This window comes from Lactuca virosa, chromosome 1 (genome assembly GCF_052849685.1).
Source record: "Lactuca virosa cultivar CGN04683 chromosome 1, Lactuca_virosa_CGN04683_v6, whole genome shotgun sequence".
Lineage (NCBI taxonomy): Eukaryota > Viridiplantae > Streptophyta > Magnoliopsida > Asterales > Asteraceae > Lactuca > Lactuca virosa.
This window is the reverse complement of record NC_136426.1, coordinates 121,678,659-121,702,485: the sequence shown is the minus strand read 5'-3', so window position 1 is coordinate 121,702,485 and position 23,827 is coordinate 121,678,659. Positions and strand designations below refer to the sequence as shown.

Sequence of the window (23,827 nt, the reverse complement as noted above, 5' to 3'; positions counted from 1 at the left end):
ATAGGAAATTGTGTTTCCTTTTCCCTCCACCAAGCCAAAAGATCCAAAATTTTAAATTGTGGTGCACTCATGAATTTTAAAAAGTTTGAACCCATATAAATTCCAAGTTCGCTACTAGGCGTTAATGTGCATGCTCTTTTGTTTTGCTCCTCAAAAAGGTAGTTATAGAGGTCGATATGAAAATCCGTTCGACCCCCACCACTACCCGATGCACCGCTAGTAGAGTCGGTTACATACATATGCTAGCTTTTAGCTTAGTTAGTTAGTTAGTTATAGAGGACTCCTTAGTTTTAGCTTAGTTAGTTAGTTATAGAGGACTCCTTAGTTTGACTAGGTTTGAAGGAGAATAAATTGGCTTAGAGACCACCTGTATCCGAGCACATACATATGCTAGCTTTTAGCTTAGTTAGTTAGTTTTTTATTTTTTATTTATTTATTTATTTTTTTGGTATTCTAACTAACATAAATTGTACTCTGTTTTCATTAATAGAAATAACTAATAAGTAGTAAGAAGTAAATTCCTCCATCTCTAATCATTCTTTATCCTTGGATGTGAATTCATTTGATCCTAGAAGGGCATTTGGACATATCTAAAAAGCAAAAAAGATTTAAAAAAAAAATGAAATTCAATTCCATTACAAATTATATCACTGACCATGATAGATTCATATTCTTTGAAATACAAATCCTTCAAACTCCAAATCGATTTATAGATTCTAAATTTAATGAAAACAATCCTACAATCATAGACGCCCGATTATACAATGGCTTGATGTATTTCTTATCTTACTTTGAACATCCATATTTTCTAAAACAGAAGAAAAAACATATATAGCTATGAATTATAATTGTCACATATCAGTTCTTTTAAAAACTTTTATAAAAAATAACTATTTATTTTGTAAAGGTTAACTGTAAATTTCATTATTTGTTGTGAAAATTACATTTTGTACGGTCAAATTAATAAAAATAATAAATAACTAGAGAAAAAAATCTATTGCGGTATTTATTTATTTATTTGTATATTGCAAAATTGTTTTTCATAGCAAAACTATTTATATTGTTATGATAATCACAATTTTTATTCAGTTTTTGTTTTGATGTCTTTAAAAATCATTTTTGTTGTAAAAGTAAGTTTCGTAGAACGAAGATGAAATGTTAAATTAAAAGAGATATTTTAACAAAGTTGAAAAGATAAAAACAAACCCAATAAGATCTTAAATGATATTTAATAAAATTTCTATTAAACCAAAATTTACTTTAGTAAAGTATCTAATGTAGCCGTTCAAAAAAAAAAAAAATCTAATGTAAGAATGCAGAAATCTACGCTGAACATTTACGACATTAAGAACTTCATCTATGTAATTAACTAAAAATTCCAAAACCCCCCATCGTACTCGAAGTTAAAACCACCGTCGTCGACTACTTCGTTTGCAGGAATATCCACCGGCGGTTGATCATTGCCGTTGTTCGAACCAAATAATGCATCAGAAGACTTGTTGATCATCATCAGTTCAACAGCTCTCGTCAAAACCTTCTTCTTCAACTCTTCCAATGAACAAAGATACCGTTGCAACTCCTCCACATCCAGCCCATCAACAGCCTCATCGTACCATCGTAATCCGCCACCGATCACCGGAATCGTCTCCCTCCGCTTCTTCTCAGCGTCCAACTCCCTTGAAACCTCCATGTAATATTGATTGAACTCCTTCATGGGCAGCGGTGGTGGAGAGTTCGTGGTGGTTCCCGTATCCTCTCCAGTGGTGGTGTTGTTATTATTCAGATAATTGTCAAGCATGACGTCGGAGTTGGGGTGGCGAAACGTAAAGTGCCGACCACAGGGGGAAGTAACCAGGATGGAGATTTGGGCTCCGGTCAAGACACAGATCTCAGCCGCTTTCTTGAAAAGTCTGGTGCGGCGTTTAGTGAAGGTGACTTGGCGGCTCTTGATATCTTCTATCTTCTTCGTATCGATCTTTCTTCTACGTTTAGTCGTTTTCTTGTTCACGTTAGAACCGCCGGCGACATTGGTTATATCCATGGTGGTGAGGAAGGCAGCAGGCAGTACGTGGTTGATGGTGCGTGGTCAATAAGTTTAGGAAAAATATATATTTATAACAAAATAATGTCCAAATTAAGATCAAGATAAAAAGATTAGTATAGATTTTTAAGAAATTACAAAAATATCCATTTTTCTTAATGATTTATCTATTTTAGCCAAAAACTAGCATTTTTTCCAAAATAACCTATAAAACCGTAGGTGGTGACTAAGTATTCCTACGGTTAACGATATGGCTGACTACGGTCAATGCTGTGTTGGCTAAATTTTCGGGTAATGGGCTATTGTCTCATTGGTCGTCAACTGTTTCAAGCCTATGAGTTCATAATAGGGTTAATGTCATAAAAACCCTCAAGTTTACAGGGTTTTGTCGGTTTTGCCCAAAGTTGAAATTTATGTCCGTTTTTACCCAAACATTTTCGAACAAATGTTCGATTTTACCCTTTTACCGGTGATAACAGGTTTTCCAGGTTACCATTATATTAAATTCGCAAAAAAACCATTAAGTTTACATTTTTTTGCGTTTTACCCTTAAGTTTATAATTTTTATTACACTTTTACCCTAAGTATATTTTTTTCATAATATACATATTTATGCAGAAAAATCGTATTTATATACGAAAAAATATTTAATTAAATATTGTATTTATATTTTTTTTAATGTTATATATATATATATATATATATATATATATATATATATATATATATATATATATATATATATATATATTTGTTTGTTTCTTTGTGTGTGTTTGTGTTTTTGCATGGTTATACCATTTAAAAAGATAAACAATATTTTTAGAATTATGAATATGTGTTTTATAGATATAGTTTTTAGAAGTATAAATACATATTTTTACATTTTTATATATTAATATGTATCTATACTTCTAAAAATATATTTATACTTAAAAAAAACATATATCAAAATACATATTTACACTTCTAAAAATATATGTATATACTTATATAAACATGTTTTTGAATGAACAAGTTTTTTTTTATTGATATGCATATTTTTAAATACATAAAAATACGTATTTGTAGTTTTAAAAACATATTAAATTGTTTTTTTAACATCTTAAATGGTTTATCCAAGAAAAAAAAAATCCATACACACACACACACACACACACATATATATATATATATATATATATATATATATATATATATATATATATATATATAAAGAATTAACATTAAAAAATGTAAATACAATATTTAATTAAATTTTTTTCGTTTATAAATATGATTTTTCTGCTTGAATACGTATAATATGAAAAAAAAAATACATAGGGTAAAAGTGTTAAAAAATTATAAATTTAAGGGTAAAAACGTAAAAAAATTGTAAACTTAAGGGTTTTTTTGCGAAGTTAATATAATGGTAACCTGTTATCACCGGTAAAAGGGTAAAATCGAACATTTTTTGGAAAATGTTAGGGTAAAAACGGGCATAAAATTCAACTTTGGGCAAAACCGACAAAACCCTGAAAACTTGAGGGTTTTTATGACATTAGCCCTTCATAATATATAAAGTTGTAATTTTCATTTGTGGTCATTTTTGGGTTTTTGGAGATTAGAAAATCTTTCTCAGTGGAGCCTTCAAAGAACAATCATGTTTGTCTCCGGATTTTGAACTTTTTTTTTTGTTTTTTGTTTTTTTTTTGTTTAGGAGGAGATTTAAAATATATGTTTTAAAAAAAAAAACCGAAAAAAAACAAGACAAAACCGTAGGTTCATAAGAAACCTACGGTATACAAGCTCTCAATGCACAAAATGTGCATTAATTGCTTGTACACCGTAGGTTTCTTATGAACCTACGGTTTTCATATATTTTTTTCATTTTTTTTGGTAGCTCACTAGCTCGTATATAGTGTTATATATTTGTAATGTGGTTATTTTTGTTACAAAATGCATAAAGTAGAAGTCAATTTCTAGCAAATAACAGTCAAATACCAAAAAAAAACCCATAGTTTTTTTCCTCGAAACAATAGACCATTTTAAGGTTTATGGTTTGTGAAAAGGTAGACCATCGAGAGGAAACCGTAGACTTTTTTAAGATCTACGGTTTCATTTGAGTTATGAAAAAAAGACCTTAAATAATGAAGTCAAAACTGTAGACCATTTAGACGAAATAATAGATCATTTTACACATCTATGGTTTGGATGGTTATTTTGAGACAAATGCTAATTTTTGGCTAAGAGTAGATAAGTCATTAAGAAAAATGGCTAATTTAGTAATTTTTTCTAGTTTTTTTTTGAAAGGAAGGTTGTTAGTTGTTACTTTGTTATGATTTGTTATGATTATTAAATAGTATTCTAATTAGTCGAAAAAAGTAAAAAACAAATCAATTCGTTGAAAATAGAAAACTTTATTAGGTTTTTTTTTTCTTAATTATCGGTTGATAAAAATTGGCTAAATTAGCCCATGAGTAGATTCATGGAATAACTTGAAATTTTAACATATAAAATATCATGCCAGTTTAATAACACTATAATATGAATATTTTAAAGGAAAACGACACATATTTGCGTGTCGTACGACGCGCATTTACAACACGCACTCACGACACGCATTGTGTGGCGAGGAAGCCCTTGTCATAAAGGAAGACGACACACATTTTTGCGTGTCATAAATTTAAGTGTTTAAAAAAATAAATTTATTAATTTTCAAATTAATTGACAATTAATGTATCATAGATAATCATAGATAATCATTCTAATATGTCGTACAAAATAAACAATCTGTTTATTTTGTATAAAATAACATAGCATAAATAATCATTATAATATCTAATACAAAATAATCATTCTAATATATCATAATATAAAATAACATATCATACAAAATAAGCAATCTGTTTCACAATATATAATACGTCAAATATAAATAATCATTCTAATCTAAATAAATGTAATATATTTATATTAAGGGCATTTCCCTAACTATATAATCTGGTAGTACATTGTCATACAATTAAGCTACATAATTTTAGTGTTTTGTCTAGTGCAGAACTCTTTTAATGCCATTTCTCTCGTTATAGCTCCAGCCAAAACTTTTTCCACTACCTGGAATGTTACGTGTGAATTTGTTCCAAAATAAAAATACAATAAAGAAAGAAAACCCAACCCCACTTCTATGCGTCACAAATAAAAAAATGTTAATATAAAATTAACTGAGATAAACTATTTAAAGGAAAAAGATTAAAGTGATGGGTTTTATGTAAAACAAATAAACTAGAAAAACAATTCCTAAGTTCACATGTAACCTACTTTGGATCTATGTTTTGACTATTGAACATATAGCTTTGAATTGCAAAAACAAGTACCCTAAGGGAAGAGGCTATTTCGAAAATAACAAATTAGGGTTTAGAATCACATACCTTTCAATTGTTAAAGTAAATAATTGATAATCCTTTCGATCTTGATCTTCTTGGAAGCCTAGCACCACAATTGTAATGCCTCTAATGGAATCACACCCAAGAGCTAGCAAGAAGGAAACGAGAGAGAGAGAGAGAGAGAGAGAGGAGGAGGAGGAGGAGTATGCAATTTCAGGCTAGGGTTTCTTCAAGAAGGAGTGGTGTTCAAAATTTTGGAGCTAAGAGGCTCCTTAAATAGATGAGGTAGCTAGGGTTTAAGGGATAACCCTAATGTTCCTTTGCTTAAGGCCCAAGTTAATCCAGAAGCCTTATCCAAAGCCCTTGGGCAAAATCATTAGGGTTTCCCCTAAGAATTCCGTCCACCTCCTCCAAGGAGGTTCTGGAATGTTCCTTCCAACTATTTAACAATTACAAACTAGTCCATGTACTTTATAATTAATACAACTAACCCTAAAATTAATTCCAATTAACGTCTAGTTAACTATTACTATTATGATTTCTAATTAATATATCATTTTCATAACACATTAATAAATTATTTATATTAATTTATTATTCTTATAATAAATTAATTTATCTCATTTCATAATTTCCTTGTCCAATTGCTAGGTTTGAGGGCAACCCAAAAGGACTGTGCTGATATCAATTCAAGTACGTATCAATTATAGTTATGGGCTTAGACACCTAATCCAACAAAAAGTACATACCATACTACATGCTATTAACTCCAATAGTGACAACACATCGCCCGAATCAGATAAACTACCATGAGATACCTTGTTTACTAATGGAGACACATGCTCTAAAACTGCTTAAATAAACTGCTCAACTCTCTAAAAAGACCTGAAAGTCAGGTGTTTGTATATACACAAAAAACATAGGGTTCTAATCTATGAAATATAAGCGGGATACATATGAGAACTCTAAAAACTGGATATGACAAACTTATATAAATGTAACAAATTACATACCCCACATGAATCAGTAAGGTAACTACCCATTGTAGAAAACTCCTTTCCATAGACTTACATCACCAGAATTACAACACCCTACAATAGTAGAAAAGAAAAACAAAATTAGATATGTATTTCTTGGAATAATCTAGAAATTTGGGATAAAATTAATCTTAAGGGTATTTTCGGAATTCTTTCTTTTTAAACGTTTTTTAGTTAGTTTAGGAGTCTAATTCGTTTAGTATATATATGGTGGTTATCTATTAGTATTTTTATGAAGTTTGTATTTCTATGTATTAATAAAAGCTTAGTAATTAAGGAAAATTTACAGAAGAGATTTTTCCCATGTTTTGTTCTTCCCCTGTTCCTCTGTATCACGTTTTGTACCTGTTGCTATGTTCCTATTCTTGCTGTAATTTAATTTGATGATCTTAAATATACCTTAGTGAACAAGCTATAATCATTAGCCCGATTGTTATTCACTGTTATCTTTCTTCCTATTTCTGTCCCCTGTTAGTTTGTTCTTGTCACAAAGCCTAAACCTTGTTGATCAAGGCTAACAGATTCCACTAATTTTGCTCAATATTGAAAAGTGAACCACTTCTCAAAATAAATGCATTTCATACATTTGAATAACCACTACTGTGATGTATACATGATACATTGGTGGGACAGAATTTGAGACAATTTTCTACTTGATCAGAATCTATAAGTTCATCATTCAAAGCTAAAATTGCGTCCTACAAATGATGGATAATGTTGCAGTTAGTCATTAATAGCTAGTTTTGTTTCTAATAAAAAATGTGGAATTTTCTTCACCTTCCCAAAACATATTTCTTATCATACTTTGGACTTTTTGTTGATATCACCACCTGTTATAATTATATAAAACAATGAGACAAAATTGATAATAAAGAAAGCAAAAATGAAAAAGTGCTTTCATCTTCAGGATCTAAAGTAGCATCAAACATATCGAACATTGAAGAGAAATGAAAAAGAGCCTTCATGCCCCTCATCAACTTAAGAACACCATCTAGAGGATTGCTCTCTATAACTGAATCAATGGTTTAGTCATCATGTAAGTTCTGAACCTTCCTTCATGCCCCTCATCTATTCCAATATTTCTAACATATATGAGGGAAGATTGTGATTTCACTGGACAATCACAAAAAAGAAAATAAAGTTTTTACTTTTTTCAACTAATTTCTAGAAATTATCAAAAAATGTCATGCTTTCTGTGACATCCCCTAGTTTCTCGGCCAGAAAAGACCGATTTCGTTTATGCTTTTTAAAATAAAAATCAGAGTAATCCTTTTTAAAAGATGTTGCGGAATTGGTCCCCAAAACAAAACATGATAAAAGTTTATCAAAACCTTTCTTTAAGAAATATATATTTTTATTTCATAACAAAACCTCGGGATGTCATGTTCCGATACAGATCAAAAACATAAACAAGACATTATAAGCCTTACACAGTTATTTACAACTACTGGCCTATAATCCAAAAATCACTCATTGTCATCATCCGACTATGCTCGGGGTCCACTACCTGTAATATAAAAAGCTGAGTGGGTCAGGCTTGGGAGCCCGGTGAGCATATAGGGTTTTCAACCCACAATAAATAATAAACTTATTAAGTTCTCAATCAACAATAAATTTATTAATTCCATCAACCAAAATAACCCTAATTATCCATTCCCATTATCCTCACTTTACGTCCCTAAAACAACTATCATAAGGGACCTAGCCTAAGGATTATCACTAGGGGTGACAACATTGCTTTGGGGGTTCCTCAGCAAGTTATGTCAAATAAAACAAACATCGGGGTGACAACATTGCTTTCCCTCAGCAAGTTATGTCAAACAAGACATCCTAACATAAAACAACCAACAAGGTGACAACATTGCTTTCCTTCAGCAATTTATGTCAAATAGGCACGAAGTCACATCGTCGCCATGTGCTAGTCCATAGCTCTTATTCATCGACGGTATTTCCCACGGGAGTTCCCCCCCCCCCCCCCCCCCCCCGCAATACATGTCAATGGGTTTTCCATACAGCTAATGAACATACTTAGGGGTTTCCCCAGCCTTACATGCCCTAAGGGCACTCATGAGGGGTTTTAGAGTACAACGAATGAACACTTAAGTCCATTAACACCTACAGGTTACGAGCCTGCTAGTGTTCCACAGACCATCAAAACAGTCTATGGTTGTCATCCATACTCTGCTGAATGAGGGGGGTTTTAGAGTACAGCGAATGAACACTTAAGTCCATTAACACCTACAGGTTACGAGCCTGCTAGTGTTTCACAGACCATCAAAACAGCCCATGGTTGTCATCCATACTCTGCTGAATGACTGGGGTTTTAGAGTACAGCGAATGAACACTTAAGTCCATTAACACCTACAGGTTACGAGCCTGCTAGTGTTCCACAGACCATCAAAACAGTCCATGGTTGTCATCCATACTCTGCTGAATGACGGGGGTCAACGTTGGGTAAGGGCTTTTCTCATATTGCACCACTCACGCCAACATTTGGGTAAAAGCTTTTCCCATATTTCACCACTCACTCTCAATTCATGATCTATATCACTGATCATCTTATCTATCCACCTCACCTTTCATCACACACCCACTATTTAACTTATGATCTATATCACTAACTCATGAAGCTAGTCCGATCACTTCATAAAAGAACAAAGACTCCAAAGCTCTTCCAAATGAAAGTATAGGGAAAATACTGATAAAGTACTCACGTACGCTCCCGTACCCCGACACGTAATAGTGTCAAAAGGAAGAACTAATGGATGAACATACAGTTCAAAAACACCTAATGAACATATAGTTCAAACATACGTACCGATTACAAGTCTATTAACGTTTCACTGGGCTATCTAAAATAGTCTGTGGCCGTTGTCTATACTCTGCTAGATGACTAGATCATCTTAAACATCGATACCTCTCATCACTTTTATTTCATCACACATCATCTAATTCATCTACCCATGTTTTACCCAACATATTTGTAGATAAAAATATATATACAGTTTAAAACTTGTATAAAACATCAATTCAACAGTCACCTCAAATAAACAATTAATATATTTACACATAACACGTATTTTAAGGTAAATACTTCATATCTATGTGTAAGGTGAAAGTGACTATACACTAACCTGATTTAATGAAAATCGGGCAGCAATTCGTTTCCTAAAACGATCGTTTCTAATAAAACCGGGAGTTTTATTGAGAAACCGGGCTCTGCGAGGGTCGGGCTTTGAAACTGAAAAAAATAAATTTTCCGGGTTTCTCGGGCACTCCGGGACGTGTTCCGGGCATTAGAAATGATCTCGAGGCATCGGGGGAAGCAAAAATGGCTAAAATATTGAAAAAGAGGGTGAAAATGCCAAATTCCCAAAAGTACCCGGGCAATCTCGCATGCCCTCTATTTATAGGAGGGGAGATCCGGAGCTTCGGCCGAGAAGGGACACGCGGCAGCGAGGGGGCGAAGCGCGTGGCAGCAGCGAGGGCAGGTGGCGCGCATGCGAGGGAGGCCAGGTGCGAGGCTCGGATTGGTCCACCACTTCGGACACGGGGCGAGTCAGCAGCCACGCGTCAGAAGGAGAAGCGAGAAGGGTGGCTCCTCGGATACGTGTCGGACCAGGAGAGGACCGGACTTCGGTCCAATCAGGAGGCGCCTACGACGACTTCGGACCAATCAGCGGGTGACACGCGTACTGCGGTCCAATCAGCAGCGAACACGTGTCCGACACGTGGAAGCCTCGCATGCGAGGGTGACGTGTCCAGCTCCAATCCATGCGAAATTTCTCGAAAAATGTGCCAAATCTTGTAAAATCCATAACTTTCTCATACGGGCTCCGTTTTTGACGTTCTTTATATGCACGCATAGAGAAAATTATGCTCTACAACTTTTGTTTAGACTTTGTCGGCAAATTTTGAATTTAATTTTTATATTATTATTTTTAACAGACCGGGACTGGTAAATCCGTTAAAAATTCATAACTTCTTCATCCGACGTCCGTTTTCGTCATACTTTTTACCGTTGTACTACTAATGACGAGACCTTCGATTATCGTTTAGGTTGTGTAGGCTAAAAATCACTCGATCTAAAATTCGAGTTTTTAGCTGTCTACTGTTAAGCTGAAACTTCGAAAAATCATAACTTCCTCATACGAAGTCAGATTTGGGCGTTCTTTTTATCGAACTTCTCGGTTTAACGAATACTACGAGTTTTGTTTAGATTACTAAGGCTAAAAAGTAGTTTATAAAAAACTCACTTTTTACGACATTCGGCCCCGTGCCGGTTTTGTCGCGAAACTTCGACAGGTCATAACTTCTTCGTTATAACTCGGATTTCGGCATTCTTTATATATCCGTAATCCTTGTCACGCCCACTACAAGTTTCTTAATAGATATCGGCTTTATCTAATATTTAATTTTGACGCTCATTTTTATTCTTAATTAATTAAACCCTAATAATTAAGCATAAAACACATAATTCACATAAAATTCACATAATTCCTTTTCATTTCTTCTAAATGAGTTACAAAGGTTAACCTAGACCATTATGTCAATATTAATGTCTAGCCTAGAAACACGGGCGTTACAACTCTCTCCCCCTTAGAATAATTCCGTCCCCGGAATCACACATCAGCAAACAAATACGGGTGGCGACTCCTCATGTCACTCTTCGTTTCCCAGGTGAGATTTGGCCCATTCGTATGTTTCCAACGCACAAGCACTAAATCAACCATTTTTTTATATCACAACTTCCTAGTCTTACGGTCAACGATTACCTCAGGTTCTTTAATCATCATCTTGTTTTCATCCAACCTTAATTTAGAAATGGGAATTATGTCGGGCATATCTCCCGTAAATTTTCTTAAATAACACACACGAAAGGTGTTATGAATACCCTCCAGTTCTTCCGGTAATTCTAGCTTGTAAGCTTGATTCCCGATTCTCTGAAGAACTTTAAATGATCCAATAAACCTTGGACTCAATTTTCCCCTCTTACCAAATCTTATAAGTCCCTTCCACGGCGAGACTTTAAGTAAAACCGAATCTCCAACTTCAAATGATATCGGTTGTCTTTTCTTGTTAGCATAGCTGTTTTGAGCAGCTAACCTCCTTTCCCTAATCACTTTCAACTTTTCAGCAGTCTGATGGACTATTTCAAGTCCCATAAACTGCTTTTCCCCAGCTTCCAGCTAACATGACAGCATTCGACACTTTTCCCCATACAAAGCGTGATAAGGTGCCATCTTGATGCTTGAGTGGAAACTATTACTATAGGAAAATTCTACTAGAGGTAAGTGTTTACCCCAGTTACCTTGGAATTCCAGGGTACATGCTCTCAGCATATCCTCCAATGTCTGAATTGTTCGTTCGCTCTGACCATCGGTTTGTGGATGGTAAGCTGTATTCAAACACAACTTGGTACCCAATTCCTCTTATAGACTCCTCCAAAACCTTGAGGTAAAACGGCTGTCACGATCGGATACAATCGTTAACAAAACACCGTGAAGCCTCACACTTTTCCTTCACATAAGAATTCGCAAGTTTATCCATAGACCATTTCTCGTTGGCTGCTATGAAATGCGCACTCTTAGTGAAGCAATCAACGACCACCCAAATCATGTCGTGACCGTTCCTTGTTCTGGGCAGTTTAGTCACAAAATCCATAGTGATACCTTCCCATTTACCCATGGGTACAGGTAAATGATCTAAACTCCCATATGGTTTCTGATATTGTGCCTTAACCCTAGCACAAGTTACACACTCAGCCACATACTTAGCAACATCGAGCTTCACCATCGGCCACCAGTAATAGGGTTTTAGATCCCTATACATTTTCGCACTGCCGGGATGAATCGAGTACATGGTTTTGTGAGCTTCTTCCATCAGAAGACCTCTTACTCCTCCCATCTTAGGTACCCAAATCCTACCTTTGAATACCTTCAGTCTTTGACCGATTGTATCAAACACCAACGTTTTATCCCAAACGTTCCTCCTTTCGGTCATTTTTCTCTAAAGCTTCCTCCTAAGCTTTCTTTTATACTTCCCATTTGTAGAGACAACTTCAATTCTCAACGCTCTTGGCCTCTTCCTTTCAAGATTCACCTTCCGACTGAGAGCATTAGCAACAACACTTGCTTTACCAGGGTGGTAAAGTATCTCACGGTCGTAGTCCTTAAGTAACTCTAGCCAGTGCCGTTGCCTCAATGCATACGCTATCACTTCATCCCTTTGGGTCAGAATACAACCTAACCCAACTTCTTTAACAACGAACGCGATACTTCTATTGATCGCTTTGATCAGTCTTTACTTCAATTCGGCTTAAGTCAAATGCTACATCGAACTTGGTTCTCTGAACCACATAACAAAATCATCGTAGTCGGACTCAATTCGATATGACCACTAGGGTCGGAATAACAATCATCTTCTTAGTCATTACCGAAACGATGGTAACGACAGACTAGAATAAGACGGAATCAGTTACGAGTTCCTTGGTAACCTTGTGACTTTCCCTGATCCAAGTGTGAGTCCTGTGCTTCCAGTAGTATAGATCTCTACTACTATTCACACCTACTCATACTCGTCCCAAGTACTGTCTCGCAGTCCCCAAGTCCTAAAATCACAAAACAATTTAACACATACGAATGTGTCCAATTAATCATAGAATTTTTTTTCCTAGACTCTATTAGGACTTCTTCCATGCGTATCTTCAGTCATCAATTCTACTTCAACTTGGTTGGTGATGGAAATTCCAAATGATGGGACAACTTCAGGAATTACACCAATCGTTCCATCATCCTGCCAATCGAAGGTGTACTTCAGACGTACCATACTCCTTTAAACGTTTCATTATTTTATCAAACATATTCTAAGACAAGATACCACTCTTACGATATCTTCTGATAGGTATCATTCACTATCATAAGCTTTTCATTTCCTCCATCTACTCAATTCTCTACGAGTCTTCACCATAATATTTTGTACACCCAAACAAACGTTCGGTATACCGGGCGAGAATTTAAGATAGGAAAGCTTTATTTACGATAGACGTATAAATCTCCTTATCACTTCGAAACGTTTACATGTTAGTTCTAATCTCGTAATCATACGCTTAGAATCCTACACACATAAGGTTTCCAGATCCGGTCGGCAACAGACCATAGATCCGAAGAAATAATGGCATATATGGCAAACATATAGCATTTAGCACATAAAAACATTTTAGGCATCTTTCCTAAAATAAACTTGTGCTCGTGTCTAAAATATAGCAGACACTCATCTCACAATCATCGCTTAGCATTCTAAGTTTAAGTCTAGAAATCCTACAAATTCCTAATTCGCTTAAACTAATGCTCTGATACCAACTGTGACATCCCCTAATTTATCGGCCAGAAAAGACCGATTTCGTTTATGCTTTTTAAAATAAAAATCAGAGTAATCCTTTTTAAAAGATGTTGTGGAATTGGTCCCCAAAACAAAACATGATAAAAGTTTATCAAAACCTTTCTTTAAGAAATATATATTTTTATTTCATAACAAAACCTCGGGATGTCATGTTCCGATACAGATCAAAAGCATAAACAAGACATTATAAGCCTTACACAGTTATTTACAACTACTGGCCTATAATCCAAAAATCACTCATTGTCATCATCTGACTATGCTCGGGGTCCACTACCTGTAATATAAAAAGCTGAGTGGGTCAGGCTTGGGAGCATGGTGAGCATATAGGGTTTTCAACCCACAATAAATAATAAACTTATTAAGTTCTCAATCAACAATAAATTTATTAATTCCATCAACCAAAATAACCCTAATTATCCATTCCCATTATCCTCACTTTACGTCCCTAAAACAACTATCATAAGGGACCTGGCCTAAGGATTATCACTAGGGGTGACAACATTGCTTTGGGGGTTCCTCAGCAAATTATGTCAAATAAAACAAACATCAGGGTGACAACATTGCTTTCCCTCAGCAAGTTATGTCAAACAAGACATCCTAACATAAAACAACCAACAAGGTGACTGATGGGTTTTATGCATAAGAAACAATCCTATGTGCTCATACAAACCCTAATGCTTGGATCTAGGTTTCTCTATTGTACATGCTTTGAATCCAAGTGTTGCAAACCCTAAACTAGCATACATATTATCAAAATAACAAAAAACATCAGATCTAGATGTTTACCTCTTCAAATAGCTTGAATCTTCTTTGCTTGAGCTTAGAATCACAATTGTAATTCCTCTAATGGATCACAAACACCAAGTAGCAAGAAGGTAATAAGAGAGAGGAGGGAGGATGCTAGAAATCGGCCTAGGGTTTCTCTTGGAATAATGTCTAGCTGATTTCCATAGCCTAGGGGTCATATTTATACTTGCAGGCTACTAGGGTTTCAGTCTAAACCCTAATGGACAGCTTAGCCACCAAGCAGTCCAAGGAACCTTCTGGAATAAGGCCTTGGACGAAATATGATGATCCTTTCATCATATTTTCGTTCCCCCTCTAGTCCATTAGGTTTCCTAGCCCAAAATCCAACTATCACACATTTGACAGTTTATACCCCTTTATTTAATTAATCTCTTTTAGTCACCAAATTAATTCCTAATTAATTTATGACTAATACTAATTAAATAAATATGATTTCTCCTTTAATATATTATTCTTATCATATACTAATAAACCATAATATCCTCTCTCTCATATCAAATTACCTTGTCAAGTTGCTTTGGTGAAGGCAACCCAGAAGGACCATGCACAACCGGGTCAAGTACATACCAAATATAGTTACGGGCTTAGACACTAATCCAACAGTCTCCCACTTGAATAAGTCTAGTAACTATATCTCACATACGTCTTCAGAATCCGATTAGCAATCGTAGCTCTTATACGCTTATGTCACTCTGATCAAAATCCTGTCCTTCAGATAAGGGATCGTATAATCCTCTGTTCTAGATATCATGCAGACAATACTTATTGTCTAGCATTTTGTTTCTCGATCTCTGATTCGTTCGACATAGAATTCAGTTGAACACATCAACATTATCCTGACCGGGCCCGGCACATAAGTCAAACCAAATCATCGAGTGGCCAAGACATCGCTTTTATCCTCTTAGAATAAAAGGAACAGATAAACTTCGACTTATATGCTCTTATTATCTACTAGCTAAGTTACACACAATAATACATTTTATAACATCAAGTTACTGATGTGTTTTCGTATTATCAATATATAATCAACTAGCAAACAACAACCATATCTCTAGGTTTTAAGATTATATGATATTATCATCTTGCGATCACTTATGATAACATTCAAGAAGTGATACTAGCAAGTGCGGGTTTATTCCAATGCTCAAAACATATTTCATAAGCACTCATAAACTTTGCAGCAAACCTTTGCTATGTCTAAAACCTTTTAGACAATCTACAAACTAATTTATGACAATCTTCTTTCATATCTACTTCCAACATATGATCGATTGTGGACTGTTCGAATAATCTTATTATTCAGGAAGTCAAAACATGCAAAATTGAAACAATAGATAAATAATCAACATAGGATAGTAACTTTCTTATAAATAAAAAACCTTTATTTAATCATCAAATGTTGAATATAAAATTATCTATTACAAGTTTCCTACCTATCTAATCTAAACTAGTATCGTCCTTTAGCCCAATGCTCCTAGCGTGCTTCAAATGCTTGACCCTACTCAGTCCCTTCGTAAGGGGATCTGCTGAGTTATCTTCTGACGATACCCTCTTCACAACGAGGAGTCCCTCTTCTACCCGATGTCTAATAAAATGATATTTCCTGTCGATATGTCGAGATCTGCCATGATCCCTTGGTTCCTTGGTCAAGGCAACCGCTCCTTCATTATCACAGAAAATTTCCATGGGCTCCTTTATGGTTGGCACAACTCCAAGGTCTCCTATGAAGTTCTTCAACCATATAGCCTCCTTTGACGCATCGCTTGCCGCAATGTACTCCGATTCGCACGTTGAATCAGCTACGATCTCTTGCTTGGAACTCTTCCAAGTTACTGCTCCTCCATTCAGGGTAAAGACCCAGCCCGATTGTGATCGGTAATTATCCCGATCTGTCTGGAAACTAGCGTCACTGTACCCTCGCACCCTTAAGTCATCACTCACACCGAGGACTAGAAACCATTCCTTGGTCCTTCGTAGGTACTTAAGAATATTCTTGACAGCAATCCAATGTGCTCTACCAGGGTTCCCTTGATATCTGCTGACCATGCTCAAAGCGAAAGCCACATCAGGGCGAGTATAGGTCATAACATACATAATCGAGCCAACTGCGGAAGCGTAAGGTACTCGGCTCATATCGGCTATCTCTGCCTCTGTACTTGGGCTCTGAGTCTTACTCAGTTTGGTATTGCATTGGATTGGTAACTCCCCTCTCTTGGAATTTTCCATACTAAAACGTTTTAGTACCTTTTCCAAGTATGTATCCTGATTGAGTCCTATCAGTCTCTTACTTCTGTCTCTCACTATCCTTATTCCCAGAATATATGCAGCTTCTCCGAGGTCCTTCATAGCGAAACACTTCCCAAGCCAGGACTTTACCTCCTGCAAGGTTGGGATGTCGTTTCCTATGAGTAGTATGTCATCGACATACAATACGAGGAAGCTCACTATACTCCCACTGGTCTTGACATACACACATGACTCATCCTCGTTTCGCAGAAAACCAAACTCTTTGACTTTCTCGTCAAAACAAAGATTCCATTTGCGAGATGCTTGCTTTAATCCATAAATGGATTTCTCAAGCTTGCATACTCTATTTGGATGCTTCGCATCGACGAAACCCTCTGGCTGATTCATGTAAACATCCTCAGCCAACTTCCCATTTAGGAAAGCGGTTTTTACGTCCATCTGCCAGATTTCATAATCATGAAACGCAGCTATTGCGAGCATTACCCTAATAGACTTTATTTTGGCAACTGGCGAAAAGGTCTCATCATAGTCAACTCCAGGAGTTTGAGTAAAGCCCTTTGCGACCAATCGCGCTTTATAAGTGTGCACTTTCCCATCCATGTTTGTCTTCTTCTTGAAGATCCACTTGCACCCGACCGTCTTACGACCTGGTACATTATCAACCAAATTCCAAACTTGGTTGTCATACATGGACTGAATCTCGCTGTCCATTGCCTCTTTCCATTTATCAGACTCTGGGCCTGCCATGGCTTCCTTGTAGCTATTAGGTTCGTCCAGATTTACTAGTGTACTATCACTAATAAACGTATCCCCGTCAGTAGTAATATGGAAACCATAAAACTGGGGTGGAACAACAACTCTACTTGAACGTCTGAGAGGTAAGGACTGGTCAATTGGTTCAACAGGAGTTTCCTCCTCAGGTTGCATGCCAGTGTCAGAGGTTCCTTCATCTCCTGACTCTTGAAGCTCTTCAAGGTCAATCTGACTCCCACTGTCTCTTTGACTTATGAGTTCTCTCTCTCTGAAAACCCCTCTCCTAGCAACAAAGACAACATTGTCACTTGGTCTATAGAAGAGATAGCCAAAAGACTTCTGTGGGTAGCCGATGAAATAACACTTCTCACTACGAGGTTCTAGCTTGTCGTGAGTCTCTCGTCTTACGAAAGCTTCACAACCCCAAACCTTGATATGTGCTAACGAGGGAGCTTTCCCTGTCCATATCTCGTGAGGTGTCTTGGTAACCTTCTTGGTGGGAACTAAGTTAAGGATATGGGCGGCAGTCTCTAAGGCATACCCCCAGAATGAGATTGGTAACGAAGCACGACTCATCATAGAGCGAACCATGTCCAACAAGGTTCGATTACGTCTCTCAGCCACACCATTCAATTGTGGCGTTCTAGGAGGCGTCAATTGTGAAACTATTCCGCATTCTTTTAGATAGTCGTGAAATTCAAGACTTAGGTAATCTCCTCCTCGATCAGATCGAAGCATCTTGATTTTCCTGCCCAACTGATTCTCCACTTCATTCTTGAACTCTTTGAACTTTTCAAAGGTTTTTGACTTCTGTTTGATTAAGTAGATATATCCATATCTGCTATAATCGTCTGTAAAAGTCACGTAGAAGCGACAAGCGTCCCTTGTGGTGGATCTAAAGGGTCCACATACATCTTTATGTATGAGATCCAATACACCCTCACCCCTTTCACATGAGCCAGTAAAGGGTGACTTGGTCATCTTCCCAAGCAAACAAGACTCGCACACGTCATCGTCCCTAAGGTCGAATGACTCCAAGACTCCATCCTTTTGGAGTTGGGCTATGCGTTTCTTGTTAACATGGCCAAGGCGACAATGCCACAAGCATGCTTTGTCCAAACTTGTGGACGAATCAATATTCAAAACATCATTTCCTAAATTACCAATAACTAACACAGATTCATAAATCCCATTACAAGGTAATGCATTGAAATAAAAGACACCATTCAAATAAGCATTAATAGAACCATTACTATTATCAAACGAATATCTGAAACCTTGTCTAAACAATCCATGAAAAGAAATGATGTTCCTTGCCATATCTGGCGAATAGCAACAATTATTTAAATCTAGTCCTAACCTATTACTCAACACTAAGGAATAAACTCCGATCTTGGTTACTGGTGAAGACTTCTTGTTTCCCATGATCAAGCTTATCCTTCCATGCTCCACTTCCCTACTTTTTCTTAGCCCCTGCAAATCAGAACAAATGTGGTAACCACATCCTGTATCAAGGACCCATGAAGTAGCAAGTGATGAGTTATTAGATTTAATTAAATACATACCTGCGAAGGTGGGCTTTATCTTCCCATCCTTGATATCCTGCAGATACTTGGGGAAACTTCGTTTCCAGTGGCCCTTCTGGTGGCAGTAGAAGCACTCTGCTTCCTTGGGGTCAGAAGAGGGTTTAATAGATCCTGCTTTGGTCCCACTAGAAGAGGAACCATCTTGGGTCTTACCCTTATGGTGGCTCTTGGAAGGAGCCTTCCTCTTCTTACCCTTTCCTTGGCTAATTGCCAACACAGGAGCAACTACAGTAGAGGATGATGCAACAGATTTGTCCTTGAGGTTGCTCTCAGCTGTCCTCAGGAGCCCTTGGAGTTTACTCAGGGTGACCTCTTCCTTGTTCATGTGGTAGGTCATCCTGACTTGGTTGTAGCAGGAAGGCAAGGAGTGGAGGATGATGTCGATAGCCAAATCCTCATCAAACTTAACATTAAGTTTGTGAAGACGATCAACATACCTTTGCATTCTTTGCAAATGAGATGTTAGGGATTCTCCACTTCCCATCCTAGCGGTGATCATGTTGGTGATGATCTCATAGCGCTCTTGCCTCGCGCTCTGGTGGTACCTGTCCAACAAATCTTGATGCATTTCATATGGATACATGTCCTCATAGGACTTTTGGAGTTCGAGGTTCATGGTGGCCAACATGATGCAATGAACTTTCGTTGCATCACGCTCGTGGGCCTCAAAGGCGGCCAGCTCTTCAGGAGTAGCTTCTTCTGGGTTAATCTTCTCCAGCTTCTCGTCGAGGACATATTCTTTGTCCTCGTAGCGAGTTATCATGCGAATGTATCTCATCCACTCGTTGAAGTTCGAGCCATCAAATGTCACCTTTTGACACAGGTTCATCAACGAGAACGACCCAGAAGTGTTGTTGTTTGCGTTTGCATTAGACATCTGAAATAGAAAGGAACAAGGTTTGATTAGAAATGAATCCCCAATTAAACATCCAAATGAGAAATTAGGGCTAGGATCCAACAACATTATATACAACTTAGAAAAGGGATGCCGTAATCTAAAAGTAAATAATATTGAAGGTAAGTGAATGACGATTCACTAATTTTCACCATGCAAAACGAAAAGAATTAAGTTTTAAATTTATTTGAAAATTCCTAGATTTCTTTTGAGATTCATTGAACATTTCAATGACATGTTTAAATCTCGATATGCACTTCAGATTTGCGACTGGGATGCCGAGGATCGCAAATAAGTTTGTGAATAACCATGCGAATCAACATGGTGCACTCGATGTCTTCATCACCTAATCAATGTGCTGGTTAGCCACGCACGCTCCATTGATCTATGATAAAACCTCGAGCCACCCTTTGTCACCAATGTCAATCCCAAATTAGTGTGCCGGTTAACCACGCACGCTCCACTAACGTTTGACAGGGGTATAAAGTGTAATTCCATGGAGTAGCATCATTTTCACATTTTACCCTAAAGTAACTAAGATTGGGAATTTATAAAACAATGTAGTTACTTTAATATTTCCATTATACTTATAATGATGAATTAAATGCCCTATCCTATCCGTTCGGCTAACGACCCTCCACCAGTCAAGCAAGCGGTAGGTGTGAGTGTACACCCATTAAGCGCCATTTTATAGGCAGCAACCTTATACCCACCTTATAGACTGGCTTCGTGAATGAGGCCTACTAGCGATAAGACTAGCTTATTCTTATACATATATATTAATTAATCTTGTAATAATATAATAGCATAAGGTTGAATTTTAAACTTGTAAAATTCTAAGGGTTTGAAATTTAAATTTTCAAATTAAATTTTAATCACAAAATTCAAATTTCAAAACTTGAGGGCAAGTTTTGAACTTTTCAAAACATAAGGGATTAAATAACACATAATTTAAATTAAACAATTAATTTCATAATTATCTATATTTGATCTAACTTTATTTAGTCATTAGATAATTACCAAATAATTTTAAATAATCCATATTTATCATATAAACAACCAATATTCAAAAGATTTGAAATTATCTATTGTTTTGGCAAGGATAATCATTTAATTAAGATAAAATTCGGATTTTAACTTCAAAAAACGATTTAGGCATTGTATCCAAGTCAAAACAACAACTAAATCCCGAAATATCCTCTGTCTGACGCTCGAACTCGCCGAGTCAGCTCTGAACTCGCCGAGTAGGGGCCAACTCGCCGAGTCCAGATACTGACTCGCCGAGTTGAGTCGGGCAGAGGCAAAAAACTCGATTTTCAGCAAGCAAAACAGTTAAGCATCACATACAATTGAAACCAATCAAGGCTTTGATACCACTGATGGGTTTTATGCATAAGAAACAATCCTATGTGCTCATACAAACCCTAATGCTTGGATCTAGGTTTCTCTATTGTACATGCTTTGAATCCAAGTCTTGCAAACCCTAAACTAGCATACATATTATCAAAATAACAAAAAACATCAGATCTAGATGTTTACCTCTTCAAATAGCTTGAATCTTCTTTGCTTGAGCTTAGAATCACAATTGTAATTCCTCTAATGGATCACAAACACCAAGTAGCAAGAAGGTAATAAGAGAGAGGAGGGAGGATGCTAGAAATCGGCCTAGGGTTTCTCTTGGAATAATGTCTAGCTGATTTCCATAGCCTAGGGGTCATATTTATACTTGCAGGCTACTAGGGTTTCAGTCTAAACCCTAATGGACAGCTTAGCCACCAAGCAGTCCAAGGAACCTTCTGGAATAAGGCCTTGGACGAAATATGATGATCCTTTCATCATATTTTCGTTCCCCCTCTAGTCCATTAGGTTTCCTAGCCTAAAATCCAACTATCACACATTTGACAGTTTATACCCCTTTATTTAATTAATCTCTTTTAGTCACCAAATTAATTCCTAATTAATTTATGACTAATACTAATTAAATAAATATGATTTCTCCTTTAATATATTATTCTTATCATATACTAATAAACCATAATATCCTCTCTCTCATATCAAATTACCTTGTCAAGTTGCTTTGGTGAACGCAACCCAGAAGGACCATGCACAACCGGGTCAAGTACATACCAAATATAGTTACGGGCTTAGACACTAATCCAACAGTGACAACATTGCTTTCCTTCAGCAATTTATGTCAAATAGGCACGAAGTCACATCGTCGCCATGTGCTAGTCCATAGCTCTTATTCATCGACGGTATTTCCCACAGGAGTCCCCCCCCCCCGCCCCGCAATACATGTCAATGGGTTTTCCATACAGCTAATGAACATACTAAGGGGTTTCCCCAGCCTTACATGCCCTAAGGGCACTCATGAGGGGTTTTAGAGTACAACGAATGAACACTTAAGTCCATTAACACCTACAGGTTACGAGCCTGCTAGTGTTCCACAGACCATCAAAACAGTCTATGGTTGTCATCCATACTCTGCTGAATGACGGGGGTTTTAGAATACATCGAATGAACACTTAAGTCCATTAACACCTACAGGTTACGAGCCTGCTAGTGTTTCACAGACCATCAAAACAGTCCATGGTTGTCATCCATACTCTGCTGAATGACGGGGGTTTTAGAGTACAGCGAATGAACACTTAAGTCCATTAACACCTACAAGTTACGAGCCTGCTAGTGTTCCACAGACCATCAAAACAGTCCATGGTTGTCATCCATACTCTGCTGAATGACGGGGGTCAACGTTGGGTAAGGGCTTTTCTCATATTGCACCACTCACGCCAACATTTGGGTAAAAGCTTTTCCCATATTTCATCACTCACTCTCAACTCATGATCTATATTACTGATCATCTCATCTATCCAACTCACCTTTCATCACACACCCACTATTTAACTTATGATCTATATCACTAACTCATGAAGCTAGTCCGATCACTTCATAAAAGAACAAAGACTCCAAAGCTCTTCCAAATAAAAGTATAGGGAAAATACTGATAAAGTACTCCCGTACGCTCCCGTACCCCGACACGTAATAGTGTCAAAAGGAAGAACTAATGGATGAACATACAGTTCAAAAACACCTAATGAACATATAGTTCAAACATACGTACCGATTACAAGTCTATTAACGTTTCACTGGGCTATCTAAAATAGTCTGTGACCGTTGTCTATACTCTATGTGTAAGGTGAAAGTGACTATACACTCACCTGAAATAAACAATTAATATATTTACACATAGCACGTATTTTAAGGTAAATACTTCATATCTATGTGTAAGGTGAAAGTGACTATACACTCACCTGATTTAATGAAAATCGGGCAGCAATTCGTTTCCTAAAACGATCGTTTCTAATAAAACCGGGAGTTTTATTGAGAAACCGGGCTCTGCGAGGGTCGGGCTTCGAAACCGAAAAAAATAAATTTTCCGGGCTTCTCGGGCACTCCGGGACGTGTTCCGGGCATTGGAAATGATCTCGGAGCATCGGGGAAGCGAAAATGGCTAAAATATTGAAAAAGAGGGTGAAAATGCCAAATTCCCAAAAGTACCTGGGCAATCTCGCATGCCCTCTATTTATAGGAGGGGAGATCCGAAGCTTCGGCCGAGAAGGGACACGCGACAGCGAGGGGGCGAAGCGCGTGGCAGCAGCGAGGGCAGGTGGCGCGCATGCGAGGGAGGCCAGGTGCGA

At 36.9% G+C, this 23,827-nt stretch overlaps 1 protein-coding gene across 1 annotated transcript; it reads right to left on the bottom strand.

Annotated features, from left to right (window-relative positions):
* Window positions 1–533: 533 nt before the first annotated feature.
* Window positions 534–2,041, bottom strand: LOC145119831 (agamous-like MADS-box protein AGL29). Its single transcript, XM_079055594.1, has 3 exons — window positions 1,386–2,041; window positions 1,260–1,272; window positions 534–590 (listed from the first exon to the last, which is right to left on the bottom strand). The coding sequence occupies exons 1-3, from the start codon at window positions 2,039–2,041 to the stop codon at window positions 534–536; spliced, it is 726 nt and encodes a 241-aa protein (XP_078911720.1).
* Window positions 2,042–23,827: the final 21,786 nt, after the last annotated feature.